Source organism: Pristis pectinata, chromosome 4, assembly GCF_009764475.1.
Source record: "Pristis pectinata isolate sPriPec2 chromosome 4, sPriPec2.1.pri, whole genome shotgun sequence".
Taxonomy (NCBI): domain Eukaryota; kingdom Metazoa; phylum Chordata; class Chondrichthyes; order Rhinopristiformes; family Pristidae; genus Pristis; species Pristis pectinata.
Genome location: NC_067408.1, coordinates 61,644,759 through 61,659,666, shown reverse-complemented (window position 1 = coordinate 61,659,666; position 14,908 = coordinate 61,644,759). Strand labels below are relative to the sequence as shown.

Sequence of the window (14,908 nt, the reverse complement as noted above, 5' to 3'; positions counted from 1 at the left end):
CCAGCTTCTGGCACACTCAACAAACTGCTGACTGGAGATTTCAGCACCCTCTCTGCAATTAGCATTTCAACAGAAGGCTCTTGGGGACAGCACCACAATATAGGGCCTCCTTTCATCGACCAAGTGGATTCTGAACAAGGGCGTCCTGGGACTGAATGTCTGCAGTTACCTTCCATCAATTTTCACCTGCTGAGAACTTAGTGCCACATCAAAGGCAATGGTTTTTGCAACTGAAACAAATTGTCTGTGTTCCCCAGACAACTGCTGCTAGACCTCATTCCATTTTAACTCATTGATTGCCTTGTGGCCCCACAGACTGAAATGTGTATTCCTGTAACTCAGGAGAAACAGTCACCAGAAAACTGCCAGCCAGAATACAGAATTCAAACTACAGGCCTAAGAAAGATAGATCAGGCTATATTCTTAATAGTCTAAATATTGGGGTGCAGAATGATTTAGGAATCCAACTTCAGAGATCACAAAAAGCTAATGGAATTGTCCAAAAACACAACAGGCTGACACAATGGTGCAGCTGGTAAAACTGCTGCCTCACAATTCCAGTGACCCAGGTTCATTCCTGACCTCTGGTGCTGGCTGCGTGCAGTTGGCACATTCTCGCTATGACCGCATGGATTTCCCCTGAGTGTTCTGATTTCCTCCCACATCCCAAACATGTACAGGTCGGTAGGTTAATTGGCTGCTGTAAATTGCCCCCAGTGTGCGGGTGAGTGGTAGAATAAATGGAAATGTGGGGAGAATAGGTTGCAGGGAAAACTAGTGGAGGAATGGGATTTCTCTGCAGGCTGGCATAGACATGATGGGCCAAATGGAATCTGATGTAAAGAAGTGTGCAAATTAAAAAAGCTAATAGAATGTTCTGAATTATGTCAAAGAACTTGGAATATAATTGGTTATATATTAAAACTGCACAGAGCTCTGGGTAAACATTATGTCAAGCCTTGTAGCAACAAGGAGGAGGAGGAGGAGGAATTTCTTCAGCCAGAAGGGGTGAATCTGTGGAATTTGTTGCCATAGAGGGAGGGCAGTGGAGGCCAAGTCATTTGGGTGTACTTCAGGCAGGGACTGATAGGTTCTTGATTGGTAAGGGGTTTAAGGATTATTGGGAGAAGGTGGGAGAATGGGGTTGGAAAAACAATTGGCAGACTCAATGGGCTGAATAGCCTAATTCTGCTCCTATATCTTATGGTCTAACAAACAGCCTGCTGGAGGAACTCAGCAGGTCGGGGCATCATCAACAGTTCCTTTCCCTCCACAGATGCTGCTCGACCTGCTGAGTTCCTCCAGCAAATTGTTTGTTGCTCCACATTCCAGCATCTGCAGTCTCTTGTGCCTCCATGTCAAACCCTATGTTCTCCTCTGGATATTGCAACTTAGACAGGAGCCTGCAGATAGTACTGGTTTAAGAATTAAACTGGAGGTAACATAAATTATGAGAACAAGTTGCATAGGTAAGACTTGCACTCCCTTGAACAGAGAAGATTGATCTGATTGAGGTGCTTAAAATGATTAAAAGAGTTAGCTGGAGAGATAAACTATTCCTTCTGCTGGTGTAATCCAGAGCATAGAGTGAGACAGCATGGAAGTGGGCTCCTCAGCCTAACTGTCCATGCTGACCAAGATGCCCATCTAAATTAGTCCCATTTGCACATGTTTGACCCATTATCTCTCTAAACCTTTCCTATCCATGTACCTGTCCAAGTGTCTTTTAAATGTTGTTATTAGCTTGCAAGGTCCTCATAAAGAAGTTCAGAGGTGGTATCACACAAAGGATAGTGAGAATCAGGAACATTCTCCCAAAAAATCTTGTGGAAAAATTCAAACCTGCTATGTTTCTGTTAGGGAGTTAAAATACAGAGCAGCCATGATGTAACAAAGGGTAAAACAGGCTTGGGGGGTTGAATGGCTGATTCCTGTAGATCTGTTCTCAACCTGACAATGTGTTTAGAAAAAAATGTAAGGCATTATCTCTTCGGGGTTGAGGATAATGCACTCCAGTTCAAATTCAGTAACCATCAACAACCCATCTGGAGAAGACAGATAAGGCCTTTCAATTGCAAATACATCCACTTGAAGTGCAATTAAATACTCTCAGCAGGTGGGAATTGTTGGAAGCTGATTTGAGACTCTCAGTCCCAAGGATATTTCAACATTCAGCATCCATTTGGCTGAGGGAAGGAGGCTCCCTGCTTGCTAAACCACTCCCTCCTCCCTAGAAAGTGGGGCTGCTCCCAGCACTCTCTATTGAAATGCTAATTGCAGAAAGAGATGAAATTACCAATCAGCAGGGCTGTTGAAGCTGATTTCAGTCAGTACTGGAGTTGTGCCTGGGTACACACTGTCCTGTATTGCACCTCGTGCTTCAAGACTGGGATGGCTATGGGTTCCCTCATCACCTGTCTAGCTGTGATTTTGTTTTGCTCCCTCAGTCTGTCTGAGCCACAGGAGCCCCAGGTTCAGGAAAAGGCCTTTTTAAAAGCGTTGGGCTTAACGAGCAGGCCCCAGCCCTCTGATCCCAGGCCTGTTCCAGTTCGACTGTGGAAGATGTTCCAGAGGAGATCCAGATCTCTCGGCCAGGGTGATCCTGGAGACAATATGTGCAGAATGGATGAGCTGGGGGTGGATGGTGATACCCTCCGTCACCTTCCAAATCTGGGTAAGGACACATTACCAATGTTGGGTAAGTGGGGTGTTGTGTAATGCAGCTCCAAAGTTGAGGGAGATGGGGTTTGCTAGGGCTGTTGTTACTCAGGGGTGAGTTTGCCGGTTGCTAGGGCTCTCATTTTTCAGGTGTGGGTTTGTATGCTGCTGGGGCTCTCGGGTCTTGGGTGCAGGTGTGCTGGTTGCTAAGGGTCTTGTTTCCCAGGGGTGAGATCAGACTGTGTCTGCCTTCTTTCTTGACAGTGGGGGGGGGGGGGGTGGTTTGTCTGTAATGACACTACCTGAGGTCCAAGGCAGGGTGTGGCCCTCATTTCCTGGACTAATGGGTTTGGTGTGGGGGAGGCCTCTCTTTCCTGTGTTTGGTCATCAGAATGAGGTATATATGGGTTTCAGTTTGTGGGGGCCCAGACTGTGCTGATGTGGCCCACTGACCAGCAGTTCTGATGGTAGCACTTTGACTCTCTGTTTCATCAGGTGACCCAATGCCTGGGCTGGGATCATCCCCCTGGCATCATGTGCAGAAGCAGCTCTACTTCAACCTGTCGGTGCTTGAAGAAATGGAAGAGCTGACGCTGGCCCAGCTGGAACTCTCCCTCCTTGGGGACCCCTACCCACTCCCTGGTGCAGCGACAGTCTGCACCTTGTCTATCTGGAAGTTGGGAGAATTGCCCAACTCTAGACAAGAACTCATTACCTCGCAGTCTTTCCAATCTGTGCATGGCTCCCTCTACTTCAACCTCACTCAGATCTCTAGGGCATGGAGACACCAGCCCAGCAACCAGGGGGCAATTCTGGAGATAGGCAGCGCCTCGATTGAGGGTCACAAGGTTCCTAACCCAGCGTGCGTCCACATTGCCCAGTATCTGCGCATCTCCCTGTTGGTGGTGACCCTGAACCGGGAGAAATGCAAAGCATCCAGAAGGAAGAGGAGCTCCTTTCAGCTGCCACTCGCGTTCAGCCGGGTCTGCAAACGTAGGAGGCTCCATATCCAGTTCAAGGATGTGGGTTGGCAACATTGGATCATTGCTCCTCAGGGGTACATGGCCAACTATTGCCACGGGGAGTGTCCTTACCCACTGAGTGAGAGCCTGAATGGTACCAACCACGCCATTCTACAAACACTGGTGCATTCCACTGACCCTGGACACACTCCCCAACCCTGCTGTGTCCCCATTAAGCTCTCCCCCATTTCCATGCTCTACTATGACAACAATGAGAATGTAGTTTTGCGACATTATGATGATATGGTGGTGGATGAGTGTGGTTGTAGGTGAATATGTTCTTGGATGAAGATGCAATTAATCTGTAATTATATTTGGCCTGCAATTTTAGCAGTGTTTAATTTACCCTCCCCCCCCCCCCCCCCCCCATGGTAAACATCCACCTTCAATCTTTTTGCTTTGAGTGGGTGTTGTAAACTTGAATTAAGATTTTAATTCTGGTGAGTGTTTTCCAGTTGGGTTCACAGTGCAGGTTTAAGAGTTGAACTCCATCCACCTGATTCTAAACTATAGAACAAATTAAGGACATCCTGCATCATCCTGGCCACTCAAACACATCCCCTTGTTGTTAAGTGAGATCTGAAAGAATTTGCTGTTAAATTGCAATTATGATTGGAGGTTTGCTTTGACTTGACTTGCAATAAACTTGTCAATTTTTCTTCTGCATAATGAGCTGGTGGTAACACGAATGGATAAATCCTGTTACAGTACAATGAACCACATAGCTGTTGAGTACTTTTAGGATGCCTCCTTTTAATTTCAGATATCCAGCATCAAATGATTTGCTGTGTGTCTGGATTGAACCTGTTGCATATAATGAATTTAATAGTATTATTCATAAGAACATATGAATAAGGAGCAGGAGTAGGCCATCTGGCCTGTCGAGCCTGCTCCGCCATTCAATAAGATCATGGCTGATCTGGCCGTGGACTCAGATTCACCTACCTGACTTTTTCCCATAAACCCTTAATTCCCCTACTATGCTAAAAAGGAGATCTCTCAGTAATTTGTACCTGTGGCTAGTTATTTGAAATAAAAGTAATTACTCCCCATTTCCTGTAGTTTGTAAGACTTTTCCTTTCAAGTATTGATCTTTTGCCTTTCTAAAAATTGTTATTGACTCGGCTTTGAGCATTATTTGGTTCTGTGCATTCCACTCGATGCTGACTCACCACAGTAACTTTTTGCTGCTTTTCTTCCCTCTGGGCTTTTTTGACAGTGACCTTAAATCTGTATCCTCTGATTACCAACTGTTCTGCTGGTGGAAACACTTTCCCCTTGTTTACTCTATCTGAAGCTTTTCATCAAAGTTTCATTGTGAACAACAATTTTTCTGCCCTCTCCCATTTAACTAAAATCCCTGATGACTAGAAAATTTCTTCATTTAGCTAAGACCTTTTACATTGGAGACGCAAGAAACTGCAGATGCTGGAATCTGGAGCAACAAACAATCTGCTGGAGGAACTCAGTGGGTCGAGCAGCATCTGTGAGGAGGAAAGGAGTTGTTGACATTTGGGTTTGAAACATCTCAGTCCTGCATTTAGGGGCAGGGAGAGATCCAGTGGGTGAAATGTGTGGGTACTAGGTGGATGGAGCTGGGAGGGGAAGGGAATGGAAATGGGATGATTTGGGGGCTGGGGTAGAAGGGGACAAAAATGGGGGGATCCAGAGGAGGAATGGAAGGGGGAGAGAGAAACAGAGGTGAGGGTTTCTTGAAATTGGAAAATTCAATGTTCGTACCATTGGGTTGTAGACTACCCCGGTAGAATGTGAGGTGTTGTTCCTCTAGCTTGCGTTGGACCTCATCATAGCAGTAGATTAGGCCAAGGATGGACAGGTTGATGTGGGAAGGGATGAGAGAGAAGCTGGTAGGTGATAGGAAGAACCAGATATGAGAGGGATGATGAACATACGGAATGAGGTGGGGGAGGGTGATGAGTCCAGGTTACAAGGGGAGATGGGGCAGTGGGGAGGGGTGGATGGAAAAGGTGAATAAAGGGAGAGGGACCCTGGGTGGACTGGGAAAAGAACACAGTGGGTTACCTAAAATCGAAATTTTCAATGTACTATAAAATTTATATAATTATAGCAACTTTTATAACATTGATATAAAATCTTATCTGTGATGAGAAACATTTGCTATCTGGAGAGACTGGAGAAGCTGGAATTGTTCTCCATTGAGCAGGGGGGGTGGGGGTAATAGAAAAGATTAATACTGACCAGGATACCAGGACAGCTGCTATTTTACAAAATAATGCCACGGGTTCAGGGAATTAGTTTCATGTCTCATCTCAAAGGTAACTTCTCTGCAGTGCAGCATTCCCTCAGCACTGCACTGGAATGGTGCCTCAAACAGCGCAGCTCTCAACACTGCTGAATGGTACCTCAGACAGTGCAGCACTCCTTCAGCATTGCATGAGAGTGGTGTCTCTGACGGTGCAGCATTCCTTTAGCACTGCATGGGAGCCCAGTGACTCCCTCAGCACAACTCTGGGGTGGAAACCCTGATGGCAAAGGACTCCCTTGGTGTTACAACAATGAAGAATAGTACCTCTGACAGGGCAGCACTGCACTGGAAGGACACCTCAGATAGTGCCAACTCCCTCAATACTGCGCTGGAATGTCAGTCTAGTTTAAATGCTCAATCTCAGGAGAACCCATAACCTTGTGGTTCAGACGATGACGGCTGCAAACATTTTCATGTCTCTCGGTAATCTAATCTTATAGTTTGGTGCAGTCCTTCATCTGATCTTGGGTGCCTGAATGAGAAAAATTGCTCAGCCTGGTGCAAGTGAAGTGTGATCAGACTCTGCAGCAATCCAGAGGAGCAGCATAATTCAGTATTCAGTACAATTACAGTGACCTCTACATAGTCAGTCAGAACAAGAAAGGGGTTGGAGAGCACTGTTCTTCCATTGATTGTTTATCACTGGAGGATTTGTATAATGGTGTTTAATGAGCAGGGTAAATTATAAATCATATGTTGCTCTAATCTATTAAAGTCAACAACAATTTCAGCTGCATAGCTTTTATGACAATTTAAAATCTATGCGTCACGGTTGATAGGAAGTACTTTATGCTCACACGTATTGTTTGCCAATTAAGCTATTTAAAGGACGAAAAGATTATTTGGAGGTAAGGTGACTTGCCTGTTCAGAACCAATGTCAACTGGGAGGACAGTACTGGGCTTATTCATTGGAGCCACTTTTTCACAAGCTACCCGACATTAAAAAGTTATTTCAGTCCCTTGTACATCACGTAGCTGGTGGCCCAATCCTTGTCATCCTTAGGCAACTCAACTTTTCTTAAGAAGTAGTGCCTGTGACGTGAGAGGGCAAGCAAGATCTCAGCTTATGACCTCTTCTGAAAATTTATACCTTTGGTAATGCTACAATCCCTCAACTTAAATAATGTGGTCAGAGTTCTGAAGTGGTGTTTGAATCCATCTCACACAGATGGCATGAAGTCTTTTTCACTGATGTATTTACCAAGTATAAAGTGAGAATTTTTATTTTATTCATGGGATATGGGCTCTGCTGGCTAAGGCAGCATTTGTTGCCCATACCTAATTGCCCCTGAATGAGGTGGTGTGATGGGCCATTTTAGAGGACATTTAATAGTCACCTACATTACTCTGGTCAATAGTCATATACAGGCCAGCCTGAGTAACAACAACAGATTTCCTTTCCTAAAGGTGAACTAGATGTGTTTCAAGTTGAGTCGAGTTTATTGTCATGTGCACAAGTACATGTATGCACAGGAGCAATGAAAAACTTACTTGCAGCAACATCACAGGCACATAGTATTAGAGACATGACATTCACAAGAAAATCATGAACATAAATTATACAAGAAAGAACAAAAAAAGTCCGTTGTAGTGCAAATTGATGGAGAGTCAGAGTAGCTGAAGAAAATGGAACAAGATGGCAAGGTCTGATGCAGTGACTGACTACTCAGTGCTGCCCATACATTAAGAAGCTTAATATCTGTGCAAGTCTAAAAGTTACCATACTGAGGGTTATGCAGGTTGCTTCAGAAACTGGTTGAACAGAAGTAGCTGTTCTTGAACCTGCTGGTGTGGGACTTAAGGCTTCTGGCTGATGGTAGCTGTCTGATGGACCTGTTACGGTCTCTCAGAGTTTTTTTAATACCTTGTGATCAGTTACCTTTGTTCCAAAGTAAACAACCTTAGCCTAGGCAGCAGGCACATGGGATCAGATCGCCACCACCTGCAGGTTCCCTCCAATTCATACACAATCCTGATTTGAAATTTATCACAAATGATTCATCAAACCCTAAAACTCACCTCCTTAACAGCATTGTAGGAGAACCTTTACCAGATAACCACAGGAATAAAAAGGCAACTCACCACCATCTCATCAAGGGTAGCAAGAGATGGCCAATAAATGTTGGCCTTGATAGCAACACCCAGATCCTGTCAAATGCATAAATTGTTAAAAACTCCTCATAATACTTTGCACTCTTGTCAGTGCTATCATATCCCTGGTGTGGTGTGGTGACCGGAAACCAGTGGTCCAGCTGTTGTTTTGTACACCGTCCTACTCTTATATTCTATGCCTTAGCCAATAAAAGCAAGTACCGCCCTTTGCCTTCTTCACCTTATCTACCTGCCCTGCTACCTTCAGGGATCTTTTGACATGCACTTCTCAATCCCTCTTATTCTTTACAATTGCTAGTGTCCTGTCATTTATTGTGTTTGTTCTGCCACCCACCCCTCCCAATCCATGACTTTACACTTCTCCAGGTTAAATTCCATCTGCCACTTTTGTGCCCACCCAACCAATCCATTGATTCTATTCTTGCTCATTATCAAAACACTGGCAATTCTGGGATAATCACCAAACTTCTTTTATCATGGCCCTTTCAATCATTAGTACATGTCACAAAAATCCATCCTCACTGTCCTTGAAAAAGACTTCTCTCTTCCTTAGTGGGATGGGCCCTTGGGAGTTTGGGCCTCATTTGATCAAGTCAGTGCTAATGAACCTGCAAATGTTGGAACGATCGGCTTGTTGCTGGGTCTCCTGTGCTCTTTCTACCCTCCGTCTGTTCTTCTGCTGGATATCAGCCTTAAGGTGCCTCTAGACATGTTGTGTTTTCCCTTGAGGCATTATGCGAGCATTCAATCCAAAAGTGCTTTGCATTAGTGGTTAATCACTCCCTGGATCCCTCAACCACCCTCTTCCAATCAGTCCTGCTCTTTGCTGGTAGGGGAGGATGGCAGATATCATTCACATGCCCAATACTATACTTGGTAACAGGTAATGTACTCCAAGCTCTCTCCTGGCAATAAATTAACAAGAGGAGAGAGGAAACAATTCAAGGAAGTTCTCAAACCTGTCTTGAAATATGGTTGCCTTCTCATTGACTCCTGGGAATCCTTGGAGATGGAGCATCCAGGAACTTTGAGTCACTACATAGGGAAATGTTCCACATTGCACTTTCAATTGGCCAAGGGTGGCCCTCTAAAGCTGGCCCATTTGGGGCAAGGCCTTCTCTTGGGCATTTATCTGTGACATCAGTGCAGAGTTGGAGGAGCCAGGGCAACATAATGTAGCTCAAGCTCTTCCCAAGGAGTACAAGTTAAATTGGTAAATAGGTTTATTATTGTTACATGTACCGAGGTACGGTGAAAAACTTTTGTTTTGCATGCCATCCATACAGATCATTTCATCACATCAGTACATCAAGGTAGTACAAGGGAAAACAATAACAGAATGCAGAATATACTGTTCAGTTACAGAGAAGTGCAGTGCAAGCAGACAATAAGGTGCAAGGCCATGACGAGGTAGATTATGAGGTCAAGAGTCCATCTTATCGAACAGGGGAGTCTGTTCAGTAGTCTTATAACACCAGTATAGAAGCTGTCCTTGAGCCTGGTGGTATGTGTTTTCAGGCTTTTGATTCTTCTGCTGATGGCAGGGGGGAGAAGGGAGAATGTCCGGGGTGGTTGGGGGCTGTGATTTTGTTGGCTGCTTTACTGAGGCAGTGAGAAGTGTAGACAAGAGTCCATGGTGTAATATTCCATTAATGATTGATATTAAGTGATTTTATTTATAATTATAGTTCAACATTTTTATTTCAAAAGTATACTTTATTCATAATATACAGGAAATATAATACAATCAGTTATATGCCCTTCTCTACTTTCATTGTGGTATCATTCATTTTGTTATTAAGCCAATACATTGTTTTATGAAACACCATTGCTACTCATGTTTCCTCTTTAAACAATACCCCCTTGAGTTTTACACAGGGCCCAGCCCCTTAGTGTGCAGTGGTACTGAGGAGGTGTAGGATTAATAAACTATAACTATTGATATCTTAAGACGGATGAGAATTATGGCTGCTCGAAATACTGATTTAAAAAGTGTCCTTCAGGCCAGAACAGGCTGGGTGCTGTGTGGTAATTGCTGTGTCTGGAACTTAATTGGATTCCCATTATGCTTGACTATGGAGATGATGGTCAATCTTAATGGGAAATGGGAAGGCTGTCTCAAACAATGAAGGTGATACCTTCCTTTGTCTCACCCGATTGCAAAATGATTAGCTGAATCTGTGGTGTGAGGCTGCTCTTTGTCCATCTGCAGTAGCCCTTTGTCCGTTTCCTGCTCAACCAAGAACTCCGGCACCTGACTCATTAAAGTGTGCGTGACAATACCTGTATAAATCTCTGTCTACCCCTTTGTACTGAGAGAACTCTGGAGCGACTCTTAGTGAGTACTGAAGAGAATTCTCCTAGCGGTGCACTGCTAATAAAGGTATTTGTTCGAATCGACCTCGTGGCACTGTGTTATTTACAGCGGACGGATAGGGAAATTGATTTCGGGACGACAGTACCAGGACCCTAGGTTGTGCTTATTCCCCACAGAGCCTTTGCGGTGGCTGCACTGAGCTTCAGTGCATCCATTGACACGTACCCCTGCAGCCTGGAATGTGCCAGTCGGTAACGTTCCCTTACAGACATCTCCTTGCATTGGAAGGCCACAGGTTTCATGCAGACCAGGGTGTGTCTTTCACTGAGCTGACTCGCATAACATTTCAGTTCCAATCCTTATCCAGCCCACATAATCTTCCAGGGCTGATTTTACTGCACACCCAGTGCTCCCTCTTTTAGTAAAGATGTTCTAGGCAGACATTGCAGTTCAAATGTCATCAGGTGTCAGTGGATCGTGACTGGCCATAGCTTTTTTTGATTTTATCTCTGCTTTTCTATTCTTCCTGCCAAAGCGTACAACCTCACATTTTACCACATTATACTCCAACTGACAAACGTTTTCCCCTAAATTGTTCCCTGCCATATCATTGAGCTGATGTTATGATGTTATGAGGATGACCTCTGATTTTATTCGATTCTTACTTCAAAATCCTTCTCCGTGCTAGGGGTCTCCACAAAGACTCTTCATATTCTGAATGAGGAACCCATCTGAGAGTGGCTGAAGGAAATGGACGAGACAGCAAGGTCAGATGCAGTGACTGACTACTCAATGCTGCTCGTATGTTAAGAAGCTTAATATCTGTGTGAGTGTAAAAGCTGTTTGAGCAGGCCGGAATGTGTAAGCCAAATGTGATTCCTTGATGAGGATTGTGCAAACAGAGTGAAATGTGATCAAAAGAACATAAGAAATAGCGTAGGTGTTCGCCATACAGCCTCCAGTGCCTTGGCCAATCTGATTTTGCCTTCAGTTGCTCTTCCTTGCCTATTCCCCAGAATCATTGACTCCCCTATCATCCAAAAATCCTGTGCCTCAATCTTGAATGTCTTCAGTGACTCCAATTGCACAGTTGTCTGGGGTAAAGAGTTCCAAACATTCACAACCCACTAAGGGAAGGAATTCATCCTATACATGACCTTAACTGGGTGATTTGTTATCTGAAAATTTGCCTGTTAGTTGAGCAAGTCCCCTAAATAAGATCAACCCTCATTCTTCTAAACTCCAAGGAGTATAAGCCCAATCTGCTCAACCTATCTGCTTTAGAGAACCCCTTCAATCCAAGACAACCTACTGAATATCCTCTAAAGCAAGTGTATCCTTTCTGAATTAAAGAGACCCTTCCTTAAATAAAGAGACCAAAACTGTACATGGTATTCCAGTACTTCCCTTCTGCAGTGCATGATATAAGCAGAAAATACCAGTAATACTTGTTAGGTCAGGCAGCATCTGTGGGAACAGAAACAGTTAACATTTCCGGTCCAAGGCCAAAGGTGAGTTCTGACGAAGGGTCTCTGACCTAAAATGTTAACTCTGTTTCTCTTTGCACGGATGCAGCCTGACCTGCTGAACATTTCCAGTCTTTTAGATTTCCAGAATCTGCAGTTTTTGATTTTCTGATTCATTCACCTCCTCATATTTATATTGCCTGTAAATAGGAGGAGGGCAGTGAGAGGGGAGGTGAGGCCAATCAGAGACCCAAAAGGAAATCCATTCATGGGCTGAAACAGTGAGATCAGGTTGGGAACGGGATGGAGCATTAAAGTGACAAGCAATTGAAATTTTCGAGTGACCCTTATGAACTGAAGATTAGAGTTTTGTAAAGGACATAAAAAAAAAGGAACATGTCCCTCGAGCCTTCTCTGCCATTCAGTATAATCATGGCTGCTCTACCCAGGGCTCAACTCCTCTTTCTGCAGTCAAAGTCAAATTTATTGGCAAATGCTTAAGTACATGTATGCACAAGTACAATGAAAAACTTAATTGCACAGGCACGTTGCATCAGGTACACAACATTCACAGGAAAAAAATAAATTATACAAAAATTATACAAGAAAGAACACAATTAGAGCAAATAAAACAGTCCGTTGTAGTGCAAAGTGGTCATAGTGTTGCTATACTAAGGTAGTGATTAGGGTAGTGCAGGTTGGTTCAAGAACTGAATGGTTGAAGGGAAGTATCTGTTCTTGAACCTGGTCGTGTACCTTCTGTACCTCCTGCCCAATGGTAGCTGCGAGAAGATGGAATAGCCCTGATGGTGGGGATCTTTGATGATGGATGTTGCCTTCTTGAGGCAGTGCCTCATGTAGATAGTACCAGTGGTGGAGAGGGATGTGCCTGTCTTTTGGGCTGAGTCCAACTGTAGATTGGGTACAGCCTTGGGGTGTCTGCAGCTTCTTACATTCCTGCACATTCAAATTGCCGTACCAGACCATGATGCACCAGTCAGGATACTTCCAACAGTACCAGATCCTAAGAGCCCTCAATTCCCTACTCTATCAAGGAATGATCTACTTCTTCTTTAAATACCCCCAATGATCTAGCCTCCATAATCCAAAGGCTGTACCCAATCTACAGTTGGTATGCCCAGTGCAGAGACAGCAATATTGTGAGTATTGAATGCATTGAAGGAAGTCCAAATAAATCCACTCATGAGGCAGGGAGCATGGTGAAGTTGCTAAATGGACACTTCACATCAGTCTTCACCAGGGAAGAAGATACTGCTGGGATATCAGCAAAGGAAGATGTTATTGAGACGCTGGAGCTAAAAATTGATAGGATGAGATATGTTCTCAGCTGAATGAAATAACAAAAGGAATTGCAGAGTTCCTGGTCATAATCTCCCAAACATTGATTGGTTCATGCCTGGTGCTTGAGAAAATGGCAAACAAGGTAGGATTAGATCTGCAACATTAGGCCAGTCTGTTTGACCTTCTTGACATTGAGGAAAGTTCTCGATCAGGAACAAAATCGGCAGCCATATGGATTCATTAGACAAAGCCAGCAAATCTCATCTTTCAATCATTTTTTGGTGAAGTAATAGAGAGGGCTGATGAAGGAAATGTAGTTGATGTATATATGGAATTGCAAAAGGCATTTGATAAAGTGGCACATCAAGGTTGAAGGGCATAGAAGTAAAAGATAAGGTAAGATATCTATATTAGTCACATGTACATCAAAACACACAGTGAAATGCATTTTTTGTGTAGAGTGTTCTGGGGCAGCCTGCAAGTGTCGCCACACTTCCAGCACCAACGTAGCATGCTCACAACTTCCTAACCCGTACATCTTTGGAATGTGGAGGAAACCGGAGCACTTGGAGGAAACCCATGCAGATACGGGGAGGACGTACAAACTCCTTACAGGCAGTGGCCAGAATTGAACCCAGGTCGCTGGCGCTGTAAGGGCTGTAGCAGCATGGACAGAGAATTGTCTAAGTCACAGTAGTAGTAGTAGTAGGTTGTTTTGCCAGACTGGGATGAAGTGTATAGTGGAATTCCCAAGGGACTGGTATTTTGACAACCATTTTCCTTAATATTTATTAATGACTTGGACTTGAGAGTTCAGGCACAATTTCCAAATTTGCAGATAATGCAATACTTAGTGCCATCCAGTGCAATATCTTGATATCTATATCCTCTGCAATATCTGGAGGTTTATACACTCTGCCATTCAGTGCAAAATCTAGGGGTCTATTCACTGTGCCACCCAGTGCAATATCTAGAGGTCTGTAAAGTTGATGGGTTTGCTTTAATCCTTGGAAGTCCATATTAACTCTGCAGAAATTTGGGAATTTTTGATTATATTTTCCTTGACTTCCAATAGTCCTCATGGAATGACTGTGCAGTATTCCGACAGGCCAGCTCCCTTCCTTGTTCATCTTCATGTATGTGTGTTTGCTTAGGACCTTCTGGGAAAAGGGTAAATGGGAGCACTTCGCTGGCTGGCTGGTGACCAGGTTTGGTGGTCACAGGTCCCAGTGGTCTGGTTAGGCTGTTGGTGGAGGAGGTCAGATTACCTTGCAGGGCTTGGGTAAGTCTCTATAAGAGGTTGCCGGTGATGTGTCTCTGGGCTGGATTCCATAGCAACTGTTGCGTCACAGAACGTACAAGTGGGTGCCTGTCCCCCCCAACTTGTCCTTGGTTTGTAAGAATGAAACAACCCAATCAACTGATTAACTTAGTTTACTTTAAAATCATCAAACATGATTAAGTTATCGGCCACTATGTCAAAGAAATATTAGGAACTCAATGCACAATCTGCATGTGGCTTCATGTGCGCTCAATTTAGTTATTAATCAATTTGCACTAATCTAAATAGTGCTGATATCTGTGGAATGCCATTAACCCCTATCCTTAATGTGATTGGTTGAAGCTGTGACATCATATCACTGCTACAAAAGGTTTAGTCAGTGCCCCCTCCCCCTGAAGTCTCCTCGAATTCTCCAACACCCTTGACATTCCCCCATTTGGAACTGTAACACATTGGGAAAA

At 44.1% G+C, this 14,908-nt stretch overlaps 1 protein-coding gene across 7 annotated transcripts in view; it reads left to right on the top strand.

The window, feature by feature from the left end:
* gdf3 (growth differentiation factor 3) overlaps positions 1–4,338 on the top strand; it is a 29,098-nt gene extending 24,760 nt beyond the window's left edge. For 6 of the 7 annotated variants that reach the window (XM_052014385.1, XM_052014383.1, XM_052014379.1 and 3 more), the window contains 2 exons: positions 2,448–2,674; positions 3,154–4,338. In XM_052014385.1, coding sequence (XP_051870345.1) covers positions 2,563–2,674; positions 3,154–3,953 — 912 coding nt within the window. In that variant the 5' untranslated portion in view covers positions 2,448–2,562 and the 3' untranslated portion in view covers positions 3,954–4,338. The remainder of the gene's footprint in view (positions 1–2,447; positions 2,675–3,153) is intronic. The other variant, XM_052014386.1, reaches the window with a different exon arrangement.
* The last annotated feature ends 10,570 nt before the right edge of the window (positions 4,339–14,908 follow it).